This window comes from Squalius cephalus (genome assembly GCF_949319135.1).
Source record: "Squalius cephalus genome assembly, chromosome: 13".
NCBI classification, from domain to species: domain Eukaryota; kingdom Metazoa; phylum Chordata; class Actinopteri; order Cypriniformes; family Leuciscidae; genus Squalius; species Squalius cephalus.
In genome coordinates, this window is record NC_137134.1 from 28,158,506 (window position 1) to 28,180,906 (window position 22,401).

The window sequence follows — 22,401 nt, forward strand, 5'->3', positions numbered from 1 at the left end:
ATTGACAGCGGTGCCCCTAGAGGCAAAGTTGCTCGGAATGAGCAGTTCTGCCATATGGTATGAATGTTGTGGGCGTGTGTGTCTCATGATATACAATCTTTTATGCAAGTGAAAAATCAGGAAAGCGCAGTGGCCAATTTCTTTAATTTTTTTACAAACCTCTTGGGCCATGAGTCAAACAGGCCCAGTGAGTTTCGTTCGCTCTGTTAACCTTGTCTAATAGGTCATCAAACTTCATTGGCTGATGGCAGCCATGTTTGTTGAGATATGCCAATGTACTCATGTTATATGAGACCCATGTATGTTTGTCTGATGTGCGAATGTGTAAATTAGTGATATTTTTCTGCTGTTTGTTTGCATGCATTTTCACATTTTTCTGTTGTGAAATTTAGTTTGGCTCATAATTAACATTTATTTTTTTCAGATTTTTTTGGTGCTAATACAGATGAAGTGTCAGTGTCAGTTATGAAGGGAGATTCAGTTACTCTACACACTGATGTTGAAACGGACCAACAAGACATTATTTTATGGTATTTTAATGGCTTTCAAATCGCTGAAATCACTGGAGATGAGAGTGAGATCTCTAGAGATGATCAGTGTGATGGGAGATTCAGAGACAGACTGAAGCTGGATAATCAGACTGGATCTCTGACCATCACAGACATCACAAACACAGACTCTGGACTCTATGAACTACTGATCTTCAGCTACGGAGTCAGCATAAAGAACATCAGTGTTGCTGTACATGGTGAGTCATTATGTTTAAGTCTTAAAAAGTACATTTAAATCATATTATCATTTTTTATCATTATTTATGTTTTTGTTGTGACATTCAGAGATGTTTATTCTATTTACCTGTATTTTAATGCAAACATCCTATCTGATGTTTTTTACCCCTTTTTTAAAATTCTGTAAACACGGCGTCATCTCAATAAATATCTGCGTACACACGAAACCACTGAAACCAACTCAAAACAATGTAGTATACATGCCAGACCAGTATGTGGCGCTGTAATTCTGCTACAGAGATACACTAAAAACGGAGGAGAAGACGTGGAGAATGCATAAACCTTACACAGCTTCTTCTTCTCTTTTTTTTTTTACCAATAACTTTACTGAACAATATAAACAACCATAAATGACCTGTAACAAAATATGAAATGTCTTAATCAGACAACAGACAAGAATCATAGCACAAGAAAATATAAATAAATAAAGAAGTAAAATACATAAATACATTCAAGTAAATAATAAAGAAATAAAAGAGGCTGAGTAGCTTCTGCAGCACGAACACAAGCATGTCTGCAGTTGTTGCTGTTACTTGACGTAGCGGCGCTTACTAGGGTCACGTGGAGTGATGACATCATTGGTTCACAAAATATACGGACTGGCTGTACACCAAAAACGCAAGAGTGTCATTTTCAGGTTTATCCACTCTGAGACCCGCTAAAAAAAAAAAAAAACGATTTCAGGCTCTCAAAAAGCTCCCAAAGATCCGTCTGGACGAAAGGCCATGTCTCCGTGTGCACAAGACCTTAAAGTTGTAACAATATTATCTCAAAGGGGAAATATTAATAATAATCCATTAATTACCAATTATGATTAATTTTTAATATTTGGGTCAGTTAATTAGATCAACTTTGAGGTAAGCCAAATTAATATTACAATAAACTAATCAGTTCCAACGAACTCTTTGATTATTCATTTATTCTAAGAAAAGTGTATCTTTCATGGTCACTGAAAAATAATTATTCCTTAGCATGTACAGCACTTAGAGCATGTAACAGGATCAAGATCGTAAAAGGGACTTTGTATGCAAGCAGAGAATCAGAAACCAAATACATAATTGTGCACAAGTTTTATTAACTTAATCACAAACATAACTAAACTAAACAAACAAACAAAAATACATACATACATTCATCCATACATACATGCATAGGTAAAATGGTGAGTGTCATGGAACCGGAAGCAGGAAATAGAACTATGGAAAAGATCTATTTAAGTATGAAAAGAACCATCAGGTTATTTCAGAGCACCTCATTAAATTGATACTTGCATGGTCAGTTGCAATCGTGGACAGTTTTTGAAGTGGTTGAAAATTGAGTTCGTTGATGAGTCTGTGAGTGTCAAAAGTCATGGTGCAAGTTGCCATCATTTTCTTCTGTGCTTGATGGAGTAGTAGATGATGATGATTCGCATGGTGGTTTCGACGCTGTTGTGGGTCAGAGCTTGCATGGTGGCTTCGAGCACATGGCTGTTGTGAGTCGAAGCCTGCTGCCCTGGCCTGCTGAGGGCACGCTGGACGGCGCGGCATCCTGAAGTGCCGAGAAGGCCAGGAGTTGATCGTTGCCCATTCAGTGATGGTAATGTTGCTGTTTTTCTGGATTGAAGAAGAGGCAGTCAGACTCCGTTTGGGAGCGTGAAAGCATGGTAGGCGGTGCTCGGGCCTGCTGGGCCCCAGTGGGGGGAGGGGTTCCCCCGCACCCAGTATCAGCAGAAGCAGTGTTGTAGCCGGATGAGACGAGCTAAGAGAGAGAGGGCGGTCACTGTGGTCTGTCTCTAATAAAGCCTGAGAATGGTCACCCCTCTCTGGGTTTGCTGGACCAATGAGAAGGGTGGACTGTCTGGTGGGAGTTTCCTCTGTGGTGAAGATTTATGACGCTATCTCAAATCTGCCTTACCTCTTTTCTGTTCATTAATACTCAGATAGATATAACAAATCCACACTGCATTCTAAGAGAAGGTGATGTACATCAAAGTGTGCGTCATTAAATGAGGATTAATTAGATAGGAGACATGATACAGGTAAGGTTACATTGACCATTGGTTGTATAATAAAATACATACCATGGTGTATACATAATAGGACACAAAACATCACAATCACACAGTTTCTGGGACGCACGTTCATTTCTAGATCAGTTCGTCTCTGATTAATGCAGCAAAGTCTGCACGGAAGATCATTTCTGTCTTCCCATTGTCACTCTCGTGCATGTGGCCACATTCCTTTGGATCGTAAAACTCTCTGTGTGTCCTGTAACAAGACAACGCGTCCTGCCAGTGTGTTAGCTTCATTTGGGATGTTAGTTTTTGGTGAAAGTTTCACAGTGAGTTTGCTGGATTATTCATTAAATAAATGAATAATTTGTGTGTGTCCGGTTGGTCCAGACGCTACACAGTCTTACCTAAAATTTTACTTCAGTAAGTTCTATCTGCTCAAGCTGATGGTTTCAATAGGATTAATTCTGATTACCTTCTTTTATCATGTTTAAATGCATATAATGATCGTTTAGTTCACCAGAAATCCAAATTGCAGGTAGAGGATTTGATAAATAATGCAAAATATTTGAATGAACACAGTAAACAAATGTTGCTTTTCAGTCAGAGAGTAAAGAAAGCATAAAAGAAAGCATAAAAATCGCGGTTGTACCTACAGTCTTTCATGTTGTGGAGTTTAATTCATTAATTCATTCATTCATTTTATGATCTAATCATCTGTTGGTTTGTGTTTCAGATGTTCCTGCTGCTCAACAAGATGAAAGAAAGTCAGTTCATGAGGGAGAATCTGTCATTTTAGATGCTGGTGTAGTAAAAAAAACAAATGAAGTGATGGCATGGTATTTTAATGACACTCTCATTGCTGAAATCACTGGAAATCAGAGTAAGATCTGTACATATGATCAGTGTGAAAAGAGATTCAGAGACAGACTGGAGGTTAATAATCAGACTGGATCTTTGACCATTATAAACATCAGAACCACAGACTCTGGACGTTATAAACTACAGATCACCAGCAGAAACAACAGCGTCATCATCCGCAGAACTAAGAGCTTCATTGCTATTGTCACTGGTGAGTATATTTCAGTGATGATAATCACTAAATATACCAATCTTTCATCTTACAGGTATTTCATATTGCATAGTATAGTATTGCGTAGTATAGGCTACACAATTGTAGCTACATATTAAATGTCTGAAAACAACTGCAAGTAGTGCAGTTCTTCACTTAAACAGGCATGTGACTGTCAAAGGACATCCATGTTCAACAGGAAACACAAAATACAGACCTGTATTTTGTGCAAAACTGCAGGAACATAACACTTCTTGCTTAACATGAAGACAATCTAAAGAAAATCTAACTTGCTTGACTAGCTGAGGAAATGTCATAGAGACAAATGCATAGGAATTAGGGGAGTGTTACCTAGTTGGATTTTTGGACATCAATCACACATGGCAACTACCAAGTAAAATTGCGATGTGCCATTGTTTGCCATAGGGCATGATTTGAGAAACAAACAAAAAAATTCTTTCAAATGGTTGCAATTTAAAATGTGATTTTTAAAACAAACAAACGAAAAATTACAATAAAAAACACCAGGTTTGTTGTGCTTGTTTTTACTTGATAAAAAATAAACTAACTTAAGAAATATTACTATTGAAATAAGTCAAGTCAAGTATATTTGTATAGCGCTTTTCACAATACAGATTGTATCAAGGCAGCTTCACAGTATTAAATCAAAATAACACAACAAGGTTTGTTTCTAGTGGAAACATCCACGTTTGGTAATGCTGATCAATAGTATTATTGATTGATTAAATTAAATTAAATATCCCCAACTGAGCAAGCCAAAGGCAACAGCACAACAAATAACACTATTTCAAGCAGGTTTAAAAAGGTTTATGGAAATCGTATAGCTTTCCAGGAAATCCCTTATGGACAAAGGCATCCTGACATTGCTGCAGCTGAATAACCCCTTCAGACAATGTGTCCACTGGAATGGGCATTACATTGTTTTTGGTTTAAACCAATACAATTTTATGTTTTTTAAAAAACATCACTAGTCCTGATTGGTTCCAGAGCCCCCCACCCCACCCCACCCCACCCCACCCCACCCAACGGCTCTGGAACCAATCAGGACTAGTCACGTGTGTTATGCGTATTGTTCAAATTTAAACAAGTACACCCTCTTTTTGGAAAACATTTAAACATCTTTGGAAAATTTATCTATCTTGCATTTCAAATAATACAATGTTGAAATCCTTGTGTGAATTTCAGTAGTACAAACGTATCATGTAATGGACAAGTAGCCTTTTACAAGTATAGCCTAAAAACAAGTAAAAGTGAACAACATTAATTTTAAGTATGCTTATTGCAATGCTTAATAATAGTTGACAAATTTTTATAATACATTATAAGTTGGTACATTATAAATGTAATTTTTTTTTCAAAATATTAAAATGATAAATACATAAATATTAAAAATATAATGCAGTAGGCCTAAGTGTTTATAAAGTACTTTAAACACACTAAAAGTTTAATCATTTTGCTATGTTCTTAAAATACACATAAAATGTACTTTAACTAAGAGCAACATAAGTATGTTTTCTTTAAATACACTAAAACTTCACTAAAATTATGATTGTGTTTAGCATATTTCTTAAAGGTATAATTAAGCACATATTTATTACCAAAGTAATTGTAGTGTACTTTTTAGAAATATATTAAAATTATGCTTGTGTTTAGCATATTTCTTAAAAGTGTAACTAAGCATATATTTATTACCAATGTACTTCTAGTATACTTTTTAGAAATATATTAAAATACAATTCAATGTATTTTTAATGCACTTCAAATAAGCATGTTGGGAATACAAATGTATTATAAACATACTACTTGAATTTCAAGTATATTTTTAATACATTTAATACTATGTCTTTTTCACCTGGGTATACTTTTTATACTCGAACATTACTTAAGTATACTTCATAAAATTAACTTGAAGTAGGCTATACTTCTTTTTTGTAAGGGTCCTCTGACTGTAGCCATCTACTGTTGTATACTTTTCAAGTTATGAATCAAGACATTTTTATCTACCCACAATGTATCTGTAGATAAACATTTCACTGCACTTTCCTCTTGTATAATTTAATTTGGCTTATTATCTGTTCATTTCTTCAGGTGTTATTTGGCTAGGTTGGGAACGAGTGGTAGTGCATGAAGATTCGATCACTCTACACACCAATGTTGAAACAAACCAACAAGAAATTATTATATGGTATTTTAATGGGATTCGCATAGCTGAAATTAGTGGAGATCTCAGTTATATCTGTACAGATGTTCAGTGTAATAAAGGAAATGAGAGATTTAGAGACAAACTGGAGCTGGATCATCAGACTGGATCTCTGACCATCACGGATATCTCAATCCCAGTCTTTACATTTTATCGTCTAGAGATCATCAGCAGCATCGGCATCAAGTTCATTAAGCATTTTGGTCTTGTAAAACTCCATCGTGAGTATACATGGATGTGCTCCATCCCACATTATCGCATTACAATAAGGCATTCTCAACATCTGTCATTCAAAATAATCATAATCCACTATTAGCAGTGAAAACTATCCATATTGACGGCACTTATTTTAGTCCTCCTCTGACTACAGCCTACTGTTGTATATTTATAAAGTAATAATCAATCCAGACTCTACCCATAATCTTCATGATCTCAAGATAAACATGTTTACTGCAATTTACTGTTGTATCATATTTATTAATTTATTTCTCATTAATCCAGTGTAATATACTAAACTGTTAATTCTTTCAGCTTTGTGTCCACACCCATACAAAGTGCCAGTGTTTGTGATGGAGGGAGATTCAATCACTCTACACACCAATTTTGAAACAAACCAACAACCAATAATTATATGGTATTTTAAGGACATTCGCATAGCTGCAATCACTAGAGATCGCATCTGTACAGATGTTCAATGTAATAAAGGCACTGAGAGATTCAGAGACAGACTGAAACTGGATCATCAGACTGGATCTCTGACCATTAAAAATACCAGAAACACAGACACTGGACAATATATACTACGAACTGATTATGGCTGCGACCACGGAGTCTTCATTGTTGATGTTCCTGGTGAGTTGTTGTTTAAAGTAATGTAAATTAATTTAAACAATCAATGTGCATATTTTTTTCAGTGACATACAGGGCTATTCTCTTTACCGGTATTTTAATTAAAAAAATGCAATTTGTTAGGAAATTTGTAGCTTTAACTGCAAATTTAATTTGTAAGTAAGATTTTCTTCACATTTGAGAAATAACATTTTCCTTGATGTTTAGACATAAACATTATTTTAAAACACCCTGTAAGTTTCAGAACTCAAATCTTCCTCATTTGTCCAAAAAACAGCTTTTATTTAATACCAGCTCAGGGGTCTCTTTTATAATACTGTGCGTAGGATCCTTACTAAAAGTGTAAGTGCGCCCGAAAGCCAAAAATGGCATACGCCAAAAAATATTCAGACTTATAAAATCGTGTGTACGCAAGAACCTGCACAAAATGCAATTTATAAATCCCAGTCAGTGGAAGATTGTGCACACATATGTCTCCACTCGTTCTCCTCCCCGAAATAACCAAATATGAAGCACAATGCCTAGATTTACTATGCATATCCTCATCTGCATATCATTTGCATTAGCATATTCATCCACTTGATAACATGTTTAACGGTACAAGACATTAGGAAAATATGAGATACGGATGTGCCGTCACATTAAATTGCTAAAAATAATTTAGTAGCCTATCCTTGACTTGTTTTTAAAGAAATTAAATAGTATAAAATAGATTTAGAAAATACATTTTCATATTGACCCCAAAGACCAGATTTGTGACTTTTTTTCTTTTCTTTTTTACATATCTTTAGAACAACCAAATTTAGCCCAGGTTTTTTTGTGTGTGTGTGTGTGTGTGTGTGTGTGTGTGTGTGTGTGTGTGTGTGTGTGTGTGTAGATAATGAAGAAAAGTGACAATTTTATGCAACTGAGATGAAGGGAACTGTGTTTATTATTTACGGAAACGTCATTTAGGGTCATATAGACCCCAAGGACCAATTGAGGGTTTTAAGTGAGAACGAAAAGAGAAAAGAGCTTACAGGCTTCCATACGTCGACCGCCCACAGCGTTTTCTGGGGTATTTAAGAACGAAAGTACAGAGTACATATGAAAGTGCCTGGATGTGTTCTTGATATCAAGGATCCATCGAATTGAGAGAATCTCAATTCGAGAATCTCAATTCGAGAATCCTTGATATCAAGAACACATCCGGGCACTTTCATATGTACTCTGTACTTGCGTTCTTGACTTTTGGAATTGAATGTCGTTTTATGATGACGTAATATGAGAACACAAGGACGCAAGATCGCTGAAGAACACATATTGAGAAACAGCCACATCTCTTACCATTGGAGAAAGCGTAATGGCTTACTTGGATCAAGTGAGGCACCTCAGCGGTCCATGTACGTTTTGATCATTTCATTTCCTGTTTGGAATGGAATAACGGGACATGAAAAAACAGATTATTAATTCGTTTTTTCATTTAGTCCAAAAAATGGAAATTTAGATTTTGGCTCGATTTCTCATTTATCATTTGTTGTTTACAAATCGGTTTATGGGTTCGATATTTCATTCGCACATGTGGGCGGTGCTGAAACGCCCCTTTCATCTGATTGGCCAAACCACTCCACCTTCAGTATGGCTTTTTAATACTGCCAGGCAGAATAAGAGTCAGTACGAGTGCGGCTCTGACAAATGCACCTTAATAAAATAATGTCTGAAACCACCACTCACTGTTAACTACGCTTAATATTTAAAGCATAAATATGTTGCTGGTCACAATTCGTGCTTCTGTGTCTTGCAAGCGACCCCTTTAATGTGAGCTACAGTAGGCTATGCTGACAGATTATTTTAGCATTGTATGATGTCCCACTGATAAATAGAGTACGAATAGTTCGAAGTGGAAATAAAAATCAATAATAGGCTGAACTGTATCATGGTAATATGTCCATAACATTTACCACTCTCATCTTTTACTTAAATCAAAAGGCAAGTAGGCCTGTGTGACACATGTATAAATAATTGTGAAAATTGAATAGAAAATAAATTATGTTTATATTTATGAATCTAAGCGTGGGTAGCCAGTTCACATGAAAAGAAAGAGACAGAAAATAGGGAAGCTAGAATCAGTGAACATAACATACTGACAAAAATTAGCAGGGTTTGGGATAATTAAAATCCCTTCGATTAAAGAGGATGGAGTTAAAATTGTATTTGTTTTAATATAAAACTAATAAAATTTTATTACATACTGAATTGGTTGATGTTTCTTTGATGCTTCTTTCTTATGTTGGCTTGAGAAAGCCAGCATATGTTTAAACATCATTATATCTTTTCTAACTGGTCAGACTTACTTTCCCAAAAAATCCCATCGACTTGCGTTATCTGAGCAATGAAGGCTGTAATATTTAATGCTGTCCACTAATGGGGGTGACAGTATAATAAATCCTTTCAGCCTACTCTTTTTGCATTTGTTTAAATGACAAATAAATGCATGAATTTCATTCATAAATAAGCCATAACTAAGTCAAAAAAAGAGGATAAATGTTTCTTTTCAGGAAATGTTGAGTGTATGAAAATCACTTATAGCCTATATCCCATTCTTTCATGTCAAATGTATTATTTTCAAAAAGGTCCTCCAGCAGCTGTTGGTTTGTGTTTCAGGTGTTTCTGCTGCTTTAAGAGATAAAAAGAGAAAGTCAGTGAAGGAGGGAGAATCTGTTACTTTAGATCCTGGTGTAGTAAAAAAAACAAATGACTTGATGGCGTGGTATTTTAATGATACTCTCATCGCTGAAATATCTGGAGATCAGAGTAAGACCTGTACAGATGATCAGTGTGATGATGGTGATGAGAGATTCAGAGACAGACTGAAGCTGGATCATCAGACTGGATCACTGACCATCATGAACATCGACACCACAGATTTGGGACTTTATAAACTACAGATCACCAGCAGAAATGAAAGCATCAGCATCAGCAGCTTTAGGAGCTTTGGTGTTAATGTCACTGGTGAGTATTATTTAGTTATTCTCCCTTGAGCAGTTTTAGAAAACCACTGAAAATCAACCAAGTAAATGTTTTCATTGTTGCCTGTGTAAAATATATTAAAGCGTATATTACCTTTTTTTATGGTATATTACCATCTTTTATTAAAAGATGTCTTTTATCCGTGCTTTTCCGGATGCAGTCACATCCTGTATAGACCATAGACTGTAAAAAAATATGGAAGACGCCCCTTCACTCTCTTCCATTGGTGAATAGTGAAGCCGCCAAAGTCCTAATATGGCGCTGACATCTTGCGCCGATTTGGGACCTGATTCTGCTCGGTAGTAATTGCGGGACCTGATTCTGCGCAGTAGAGCAGGAAGTAAAGCCGTGATATCAAGGTCCAGCCCTCACTCCCGCAGAAACGTTTAGTACAAAATGTAGTTATGGACATCTAGAAATCAAAGTTAAATCTCCAATCTTCTCCTGAAAATCCAAAAACAAAGTCTGTTGGTGCCTTGGTGACTACTTCGTTTAGAGAAGCTGTCAATCACAGCTGTCAATTATGACGTCACATTCCCATTTTTATAGCATCAAACTGTGATCAAACTTATTAAAAAAAAACAACACTTAAACTTAAATCAGCGTGATAAAAACTACCTAAAATGACAGAAAACATCTTAGAAAAAAAAAATAGATGTATTTGAAGTGTAATTTGATTTAATTTCCATCGCGTCCATTGGACTTCATGGGGAGGCAGGATTTATGACCTATACTGGGACCAGCCACGAGGGGGGCAGACAAGAAGCTTTGGCTTCACTTTTCAGCACTTGTGTGGCACGCTTGGTATAGACTAAGCGGCAACCTCCCTGGGTGCTTCTCCTTTCTTATCTGTGCATCCTTGTTTCCTTTTCCTCGCGTCTCACTTCCTCCTCCTGTAGGATGCGAGGGAAGGCTGCAAGGAAAGAAAAGGAGGACGGAGGAATCGAATGAAAGCTTTTTTTATACATTGAAATACTTGATCACTCGAGCGTCACTTCACAGCGTCATCAGCATGGCTCAAAGGATCTGCCCTTATGTTGTTTTAGTTTGGTTATTTAAGAAATTCGTAATAAATAATAATAAAGCAAGATACCCTGTTGAAGTATGTGAGATGTGTGATTTATATAAACTGCAAAGGTAAAGTATAATTTAAAATGATTGTGACCGATGTGAAGGGGGAGGAGAATTTATACGTGCGTCACATTTAGTCGATAAAGCACTTCCGCAAAGGATACGCCTGTGTATTGAAATGCTCTTCAGAAACCTACGGGTGACGTCAGGGACACTACGTCCATGTTTTTTTTTACAGTCTATGGTATAGACCTATATAGACCTATGGATTTTCCCCTTAAAGGAGAAGTTCACTTTTAAAATGAAAATTCTGTCATCATATACTCACCCTCATGTTGTTTCAAAGCTGTATGAATTTCTTTCTTCTGCTGAACAGAAAGGAAGATATTTAGAAGAATATCAGTAACCAGACAGTTTTTGGGTCCCATTGACTTCTATAGTATATTTTTTTCCTACTATGGAAGTCAATGGGACCCAAAAAACTGTCTGGTTACTGACATTCTTCTAAATATCTTCCTTTCTGTTCAGCAGAAGAAAGAAATTCATACAGCTTTGAAACAACATGAGGGTGAGTATATGATGACAGAATTTTCATTTTAAAAGTGAACTTCTCCTTTAATTACTTTCAAACGATTGCTTAATTTTTTGTTCATTTTTATTTTTAATGAAAACACAACAGCAATAAAATAGTACAATAAAAAAAAAAAACTTGCATATATTAAACTTTTATAAGCAAAACGGATAAGACGGATGAAATAAAATACTCTCATCATAAATAAATAAAAGATATTTGGAAATTGCACTTTAAAAGGAATGCTCAGTTTGTGGTTCACTATTATTTGATAGAAAACAACAACAAACTCACTTATTAAAGATATTTTTTTTATTTACAAAAGTTATCTTGCACTTTTGTCACCGCTATATCGTCCTGTCAATCATCTCACTTTCGCATCTATGATTAAAGTTACAGTAATTTTAACTTAGCATTGGGCTTGACTGCTGCAGCCCATGGGCCCTGCCCAGTAGGGGGCCCCCTCCCTTACTTGTTTTCGTTTGTTTGTTTTGTTCGGTTAACTTGTATGCCAGATATCTAGAAATTATTAGCCGTATTTCCACTGTCTGGCCATGTGCGAGTGAGGGCTATAATCACCCCCAAGTAGTGACTTGAGCGCTTGAAAACACTATTATTTGCGCGCACTGGCGTCTTTCGGCATTCACGGAGTTGGAAAGGCTATAGTTTGAAAGACGTAAGGGAGCACGGACTAAAATACCAATATCCTCCGACTGAGAGCTTCGAGGCCATAATCAAACGGCGCAACCTGATATATATATTTTTTTCCCACAAAGAATAACACGCTTGTTGATCCGCATCTGCTCCATTGCGATCGGCTACTTTAAACAGCTTCAATTATGCTTGTAGTCCAAAAGAGCGCACATTTAGAAAAATCTTGATACATTTTCATGTTCACGTCTTATTGCTTTACAGAGAATGATAGATGATATTATTTTTTTCACTAAATGATGAGTTCTGAGCACTCTCTCCACTGCCATCACAATATAGGAAGACATTTACATTTATTCATTTGGCAGATGCTTTTATCCAAAGCGACTTACATTGCATTTCAGGGTACACATTTTACATTCTTATCAGTTCTTGCTTTCCCTGGGAATCGAACCCATTACCTTGGCGTTGCAAGCGCTAGCGCTCTACTGTTTGAGCTATAGTTCTCATAGCTATAGCCAGTTCCCATTTTATATATATTTATAACACGAGCCTATGATATGTGAGTCCCTCAATAAGATGGAGACTTGGAGATTGAATTTGTTGACTAAATTTAAGAATCTGACATTAGAGGACAGATAGCTATGACAATGAATTTAAAAATACTGTTTTCTCTTGGCTTTATTATTAGAGTGTTGATCTTCTCTCAACCGAGAGAGCACATCCTGCATTATATGTATTATAATGACTATTTAATATTAGCCTACGACTAAACTTTGACTATAAGCATGTTGCATATCAATTGTTCTAGGAACCTCAAAGCATATTTTAATTTTTGCGTAATTTGTGCTACTCCATAATGATGTTTGTAGCGTAAGTAGGGCCCAAACATAAACTCAAGCCCAAGGGGCCCCCAGCCCCCTAAGTCCTGCCCTGGTACCCACCCTCAGTCGATTTGCATCACAGTATTTGCAATCACCACCCCTTGTCCAAAACTGAGCGCATTTTCTAAAAGAAATGATATGACTGCTGCGTATTTACACTTGACTGAACATTGGTCTGTGCTTAACACCCGCTCTGAACTGTCTTGCGCAGTTTCAACACACAGATTTAACTTTGCACAGCTAAATAAAACAGGCTGGGTGCAGATTAATATTTAATATTTCTAATATGAGTATTTCTGTGAAATGCATTAAGTTGCACAGAAGAAAGCTCGATCTAGGACCTGCCTGTACAGTTTTAGAAGCGGTTCTGCTATAGCAGCAGAGCCAGAGGACTAGGATTTTGTTGAACAGACCTGGGGAACGACTGATGACATCACAGGCTTAATACACTGATGATCAAAGTAGACAAAGGCTTACATTTTAGCTATATTGTTAAACACTGGATGGATTATCATTTTCTCACGAGTAATAATGACTGTCTGTTTTTAGCTGCGGATTCAGGTCCGTCTATGGCTGTTGTAGCAGGAGCAAGTGCTGCTGCTGCTGTTGTTGTTCTGCTCGTAACTGCAGCTGCTGTTGTAATTTACTATCGCAAACACCAAGCAAAAAGGAATGGTGAGTGTTACATACAGCTGATTTAACAAGATAGAAATATATATTATTATTTATTGATTGATTGATTTGTTGTGTGAAAAGAATCTTTAAAATTTTTGATTTTTAATAATCAAATTATTTTAACTAAGGAATGTGTTTTAATTGTGTTATTGTTCAAACAGACATCAGGGCACAGAGCAATGATCAGGTGAGATACTATGAGCACTAAATCTGTCTGCCTGCAAAATACATTCTCATTTGTATAATAACACATATAACTACATATATTTAATAACACATATATTTCTTTCTCTCTCTCTCTATATATATAGTACAGGTCAAAAGTTTGGAAACATTACTATTTTTAATGTTTTTGAAAGAAGTTTCTTCTGCTCATCAAGCCTGCATTTATTTGATCAAAAATACAGAAAAAAATATGTAATATTGTGATATATTATTACAATTTAAAATAATTGGTTTTCAATTTATTATACTTTAAATTATCATTTATTTCTGTGATGCAAAGCTGAATTTTCAGGATCATTACTCCAGTCACATCCTTTAGAAATCATTATGATGATTTATTATCAAAGTTGGAAACAGTTCTGCTGCTTGATATTTTTTCATAACCTGTGATACTTTTTTAGGATACTTTGATGAATAAAAAATAAAAAATAAAAATAAAAATAAAAAAAAGAAGCAATTTTTTAAAAAATAGAAATCTTTTGTAACAACAATACACACTACGGGTCAGTAATTTTTTTCTTTCTTTTTTTGAAATAAATCAATACTTTTATTCAGCAAGGATGTGTTAAATTGATAAAAAGTGATAGTAAAGAAGATTTATATTATTAGAATTTTTTTTATTTTGAATAAATGCAGTTCTTTTAAACCTTTTATTCATCAAATATATTAGGCAGCAGAACTGTTTCCAACACTCATAATGAATCATCATATTAGAATGATTTATAAAGGATCATGTGATAGACTGGATGTCACATGTGACACTGAAGACTGGAGTAATGATGCTGAAAATTCAGCTTTGCATCACAGAAATAAATTATTTTTTAAAGTATATTCAAATAGAAAACTATTATTTTAAGTTGTAATAATATTTCACAATATTACTGTTTTTTTTTCTGTATTTTTGATCAAATAAACGCAGCCTTGATAAGCATTAGAGACTTCTTTCAAAAATATAAAAAAATCGTAATGTTTCCAAACTTTTGACCTGTACTGTATATTTATATAATAAATATATTCTTATATATTTATATTTATTTATTTATTTATATTTTAAACAAACAGTTATGTCTGGTCGAACGATGTATTAATTTACTTCAGATTGGATTGTGTTGCTTAAAGGCACTTACCTAACGCTAAAAGATGTTTCGTGCCTCTAACAAGTGTTTTCGATTGTCTTTTTGGTCTGAATGGTGTGTGAAAAACACTTGAGTTTTACCACAGACTTGTCCCAGCGTCTAGAACGCAACTGAATGCTTTTTCAAGCGTCTCCATACTTGAAAAACTGCGGAAAACTACTTTTAAACAGGAAGTGACGAAATATTTACGTACATATTTACAGCAGGTCTATTCGAACAGGATTAGTGTTACCTGAGGTCATTTTTCCGGACCTTTTTACTGAAGGTAAAAATCGCCGTAATCTTTACTGACATTGTCCGTTAATGATTACTGAGATGGCACATTCGGACGGGACTACAATCACAGAGAAGCTCTGGTAATTATTACTTTACCCCACCTCTCCATGTTAAACTAGACCAGTCCGATAGGGCTATTGTCTCATCTCTCCTGTGTGTCTCCATTCCTGTAAGAACTATTCCAATCATCACCTGCACACCGCTCTCCAAAGTATCATTGTCCATATCACTTACCTGCATTCTGTCACCGCTCATTGTTGTCAATAAACTCCTGTTCACTTTATATCCATCTCTTGAGTCTGCTTCCGTAACAATGGGTTGAATAATGCCAGAGTTATGCAAGTTTTAAACAATGAATAAAAATCACATTCTTTTTCAACACACTGAATTTGTTTTCTTGTGCATACTATAAATCCATTGCATTAATATAAAATGTGTAAAACTGTGCAAAATAGAACTGTAAAGAAGATTGAAAACTGATTTGCACATGACACCTCTTCTATTAGATCATTGAGGAATTTTAACCAAGGTATGTTACAAACTTTACATGAAGACCCTAAAGGATCATACCAATTTGTGTAAAATGGGCATCCGATGACCCCTTTAAGACATCTTTGTTGAATTGATTGTCTTGTGCATACTATAAATCCATTGCATTAATATAACAATATTCTTTGTAAAAACATTCAACAACTTATCATTCATTAAGAAATCAGTGAATGGTCACTCTCAAAAGGCTGACACAATGGGCAGCTACTCTTCATGACCGTCACAGTCAACATCGTTCGTCTGTGACTGAGAGAGTGCATTATCATAGAAGGCACGCACATTGGCACTCACACCAATTTCAGAGAGCAAGTTCAGCACATCCTTCCTTTTTGCTTCTTTCACTGTGCTTTCATTGGGAAGCTGACTTGGCTTGAAGTTTGCCCACTTCTTTCCTCTCTTCAGTGTTGAGTGATAGCAGCATTCACTGCTATACACAGCCTTGAATCCCAGTTTGTCGCTCCTCAATTCCAGCATTCTTGCATCACTTAGCTTAAATGACTTCTGTGCTTTTAAAAAATCTTGTGTTTCCGCCTTGAAATCATAAGCCTTCCAGTGTTGCCCGTAGATGTGAACATTTCCATGGTTGCGCAACATTTGTAATTTTCCTCCGGCATAAGAATGGTATCCTTCTTTCGACCCTGTTGCTCAATCCTTCCAAATACACGGTCCACGGGCAGAAAACTGTGCCCCCTTATAGGAAACACATACTTGGCACTAATCCTAGGACATGCCTCCTTCATCAAGTCATGTCACTGCATGATCTACCTTCCCCAGCAAATCATAGAACACTCGTGCTCGTCTCCTGTGTAAAATGTAGGATGTGGACTCACTGCGTTTCTCTTCTTCAGTTAAGCTGGGGTCCTTAACTCTCAGTTGAAACCTGGCACACGAAGAACAGGCATCTGTGGCAGGATGCCCAAATCCAAGGTTGAAGTGCTGTTGAAAAACAGTGTTATACAGGGAGTAGATGACTAAATCATGATTTTGCTGGTCGAATAGCTCGTGCATTCTCTTCACACTGAGGTCACTGGGTAGGTATTTCTGGCCAGGTGCTCCCCTTTTTCCATAATGACTAGCCCTACACGTAAACGTTTGGATGTGATCCATCAGAAGCTGCTTCTTGGCCTCATTTTCAGCCACCTTACGAGCACCACCCCTGCGTTCTGGTCTGGCTTTAGCATTGAGTGCATAATACTTTGTTCATTCATTCATTTATTCATTCATTCTGTGCTTCGTATAGTGTAATTAATAAATCAAAAATAAATACCCAATATGCTGTAAAAGGTGGCTTTGCAGACAGGAATCTATGTCGGATGATCTTCAGTCAGCAAATGGTATTCGTTTGTGACCTCCTTATTCTTCAGCATATCGGTGTTGTCAACCTTTGGACTTCGCCGCTGAACTTTTTTGACGGCGATCAGCTGTAAAAATTTTCCTCCTGGAATGGTGAAATGGTGCGCTGTGATTGGTTGAGCAGGTGTATCGCATTCTGCAGAGAAGGGAGACTGGCATTTGTCGCGGTTTGGAAAGAAAGGGAGAAAACATGGCAGAATAACATGGTGGATTTCGCATTTAACGTAAAATTAAAAACTGACTTTTCAAAACCAACCTGATACAATACTGATTTTTGCGGGAACTCGATTCTTTTTAAAAATGGTGTTTATCGCGTTTTGGAACCAAACTCTTCAAATGCTTCATGCTGCAGTGCATGCTGGGTACCAACAATCAAAACTCACCCACAGCTCCCAGCATGCATTGCGGCATTTACAAATTATGCAGCTAAATTGTTTGACTAATATTCTTTGATTCTTAATATTTGCATTTACTTTTGCTGTGAATTTTTAGTAGCTTGTTTTGTGTTCAGAGTTGATCTGTTTATCTGATTTTTTTTTTGTCAACATTGTTGAGGTTCATACAATGATTCTTTACGTCTTAATAATGTTATAGATGAAAACCTTTTGTGCATTAAATGTTTTTAAAATACTGCATCAAATTTGATGACAATGCTGGATCTCGTACTTGAGTCACATGGACAAAATAATGAATACAAAATTAATAACACATCCCCTATATAACAAGAGCACTAGACTCTGAATGAGATCAGTGACTTAACTCACTACATGATTATTATGTCATCATCAATAGCCTGCATCACCTGATCACATTTTCTGTTGTCTTTTCTTGCCAAAAACACACAGTTAGACATTTACGTATGACTGACATACATATATAAATTACATTCCTTGCATGAATACAATTACATAAACCTTAATTGACTCCCAAATAAACTAAATTTAAAAACAAAAAGTATGACTTTATTTAGAGAGCAAGTAAGTCTAGCAATACTGTTTATTTCAATAGTCCTCTTTACACATTCTAAGTAACTATGTCAAATAAATCAGTAATTTGTAACTACATGTCAACTAACAATTCAGTGAGGTTAGGGTTAGAATAAATTGACATGTACTTGCAAAGTTACTAATAGTTAGTAGATTGTCTGAAAGTGGACTATTGAAACAGTGTTATCGTAAATTAATTTTTTGTATAGTATTAATACTTGCCTGTAGTTCAAGCACTTCAGATGTACAGGTTATTTATACAAATGAATTTGAATTTTCAACTGCAAAATTGCATTTTTTTTAAGAGAAAAACACACATTTAATAGAAAGTAAGCAAAACATCCCACATTTAAGACATTTGGTTAATTTTTTTTTATAAAATTTGGTTAAATTTACAATCATGCATTCCTCAAATGTCATGAGTATTTTTGTGTCTTTATCATCAGTCCTGTTCGTTTCTTTTATTTTTGTGTGTGTTTTTCTTACAGGTGGATGGTGTTAAAGACTCGTCACCTGATCAGAATGGCACTCTATTGATGAAGACTACCAATAAATCTCCACCTAATCAGACTGAGAATGAAACGCTAATGTAACACCATTTATTATGTTGAGACTTACTCACTCACAGAGAAATATTGTCATGATACCAAGATTTCAGTAGTCATATTAGCGCCAGTCAAATTTCACCTCAACACCAATTTCAACTAATTCCAATTAAAAAATTCAATTTCAAGTAATTTAAAAAAATGCAGAACAAATATGTTTTAAATGATGTAAACATTGCTTCCTGAAAGACAGAGTAAAATAGCAATAAAAGATACAACTCACCTGCAGTAGAATAAAAGAGTTTCTTTTCATGCTGTTATCATTAATAACAGTGGGATTTACACTGCAGGATCATTTATGACTGAATAAACTGAACAAACTTTTAATCTAATTAATTAATGTAATTAATTGCAAATATACAAACGTGGCTGAGAAATTCCCTCCAAAGATATTTTAAAGTCAATTTTGTATAAAGCATCAAATAGACATTACAAAAAAGAAGCTTCAGAAAGAAATATTTTTGGGTGATATGTGGAAAAAATATTTTTTAAAAGTGAAATTATACTCTAAATAAGAAACTAAAATTGCCAGAAGGTGGTGGTTAATGTCTTAAAGATTAAGCAATCAAGTCAATCATTCATTCATAAATGTCTCTCTTTATGAATGATCCATTGAATCATTGGTTCACCCGATTCTTTCAAAATATGGATTCCGAAATGAAACGTCGCTGTGTTGCTCGAGATAAACATTTCTCCTTTGTCTTTGTTTTTGCTAGGCAAAACATATAGTCTAAACACAATATAAACTTCTTATTTATTAAACTGTTGTATAAAATAATATCGTATTTCCACTCTTGCTATTCCTTCATTAAGATATACATTTTGGTCAAGAAATGTCATACAGAAAGAAAAGCGCTCTTCATTAAGTACCTGTTTTTTGTTTGACTTTGTGGTTGAAGTTTAAAGGTTCAAACCCAGCAAGGGTTGATCCATGAAATATCACCATTGTGTCCTTGATCAAACTTTCAGTCTCAGGAACTGAACCTGTAAAAACTGCACTGAAAGACAATGTGGAGAAAAGCAGCAACAAAATGGCAAATACATTTTTTATATATTAGGATCCATAAGTGTTGAATAAGCTTTTTAAGACATCCAAGATGTAGATGAGTTTGTTTCTTCACCAGAACAGATTTGCTTGTTTGTAAGTAACAAATCCATCATTGTTATCTAATGAGAAAAAACTACAAGGTACTACAAACATGGCACAGGAAACAGGAACAAAACTTCAACATAAAAGTCCAGGGATAAAATCAGGTACATGTTACAAATAATTAGGTTTTATTTTTTTATTGTTTACTTTAAACCTGTTCCTTATCTATAATAACTCATAAAATTCTCCTGAGTAAAATATTCTGATGAAGAAACAAACTATATCTTGACCTGACGGGGGAGTACATTTTAAGCAAATTTTCATTTTTAGGTGAACTTTTCCTTTAACGTGTTTTTACTGTTAAAACAGCAATATGCATTTAATCATATATGTATTATAATATGCATGCATATGTATTATACTCTTGAGATGTTTGCTACATGATTTAGAAGTGTTTTCCACACACAGTATTAAGAATCAAGCTCTTAAACTGTTTTATTTGTGTAAATTCAATCATGCTGTCTTGTTGAAAATTTGTATACTTCAGTTATGTAAAATGGTTTATTTAGGGTACTTAAAGAATATATGTATATATATATATATATTTTATGATTACTCTTATTTTTATACAATCAAAAAACTTACAACCACAACAATATGTAATTACTTTGTACACTTTATATATATATATATATATATATATATATATATATATATATATATATATATATATATATATAATATTATTTTTTTATATAGGCCTATACTTTGTTATTCACACAAACTAAGCTAAAAAAAAAATCAAACCGATCATTCAAAACATTGAAATTTACAATATGAGTTGCGAATAAGCAATATATATAAAAGCTATATGTATAAAATAATTTATAAAATAAATCCAACACAATGTTACCACAGCACTGCACAAACAGAACCATAAAAAGACTTTTGTTTGTACGCAGATCAAGCTACCTTTACCAAAGGCAAGCCTGCAATCTTTAGCCATAATAGCATAATGGCTAATGCTAACGCTAGGCTGTGGCAGGCAGTGTGGTGAGAAATTGAGTCCACTCCAGCAAAAAGTATACACCTTATTTTTCATATATATTATAATAAATATTTCTGGTATGCCACTTCCGCTAATCATATTGTATTGTGAACACGTAGTTTTACGTCAACTTTGTAATTTTGACTGGCTAACTAACTTTTAATATGGACTACAGACAGACTTGCGCAGTTAGGGTGTGCCATAATAGCTGGTTCATACATTAAAAAAAATACCTGCAAGATATTTGTTTTGACCATAACCCACGCTCCAGAACTGAATGTGGATGTGGAGCACCCCATGATCTGCACACTGCAAGAAGCTCGGCTTTTGTTAAAAGCATTATTGTAATGTGTAATGATTTAGTCAAATAATTAACAGTGCATCTGTTTCACTAACCATTCTATTTTGAGTTTGCACGCACATGCTTACTGTGTGACACAATGCAGTAGGCCTACATGTGAAATGGTGCATGTAAATAATATCATTAAAATGCAGCAGTAGTTTATGTATTTCTCTTGTGTGTATTTGAGAGACACATTTGTGAGAAACTGGCAAAATGTCCATTTGTTTGCTCTTTCCACTTCGTTAATGGCAGAACCACGGAAGATCATCCGTTTAATAGGGATCCCTTCTCAAAGTCTATTTCTTGTGTGTAGTGTTAGTTCTTCTTTTATGGTGACTCAACGAGCTTTGCTACAAAAATGTACTTGTACTTGCTGTACTGAAATGGCAAATAAAACTTAAACTCAACAACTCAATATTTGGCCCCTTCTTTATGATAGAAATGTTACAGCCACTGTAATTTCTTGAAATTAAAATCAAATTAAATTGAAATAAATCACTGACTTATTCTGTTACATGATGTTGTCCTCAGACCATCACATGAATATGTTGATATATAGATATGAAAATATTGATATTTATTATTATTTTAATAAAGGCCTATTTTCTGTCAAATGTTTGTGTTACTTTAAACAAAAAAGTGTGGTTATTTTATCAGCTTGTTTTTATTTATTTATTCAGATTCAGTAACATTGTTGAATTTAATTAAAAGTTTAATAATAATACAATTATACAAAAAAAAAACTAATTATATATGTGAATATTTCAGCAGGATGAATGTATGAGATGTAAACAAACACCCTCAGTTTGGAAATGCACAACTCACGAACGTACTCAGCGTATTATTTTAGAAGTCTGAAGGACCTTCATCCTGCCGCATCAGTCTCACCCATGCTTTCCTTTATTATTTTCGTGTCAGGAAACCGTGAAAACTGAGGCAAGGATGTCGTTGTTTATAATTAGAGCAGCCAGGCACTGTCGAAAGGATTAGGACCGAAAGTAGCGCC

The 22,401-nt window shown here is 34.9% G+C and overlaps 1 protein-coding gene across 1 annotated transcript in view; it reads left to right on the forward strand.

Annotated features, from left to right (window-relative positions):
- LOC307169808 (cell adhesion molecule CEACAM3-like) overlaps nucleotides 1-19,384 on the forward strand; it is a 36,270-nt gene extending 16,886 nt beyond the window's left edge. Inside the window, exons 4-11 of the mRNA XM_079890624.1 lie at nucleotides 425-748; nucleotides 3,518-3,853; nucleotides 5,963-6,295; nucleotides 6,606-6,926; nucleotides 9,567-9,914; nucleotides 13,659-13,784; nucleotides 13,946-13,971; nucleotides 18,798-19,384. Coding sequence (XP_079746750.1) covers nucleotides 425-748; nucleotides 3,518-3,853; nucleotides 5,963-6,295; nucleotides 6,606-6,926; nucleotides 9,567-9,914; nucleotides 13,659-13,784; nucleotides 13,946-13,971; nucleotides 18,798-18,902 — 1,919 coding nt within the window. The 3' untranslated portion in view covers nucleotides 18,903-19,384. The remainder of the gene's footprint in view (nucleotides 1-424; nucleotides 749-3,517; nucleotides 3,854-5,962; nucleotides 6,296-6,605; nucleotides 6,927-9,566; nucleotides 9,915-13,658; nucleotides 13,785-13,945; nucleotides 13,972-18,797) is intronic.
- The last annotated feature ends 3,017 nt before the right edge of the window (nucleotides 19,385-22,401 follow it).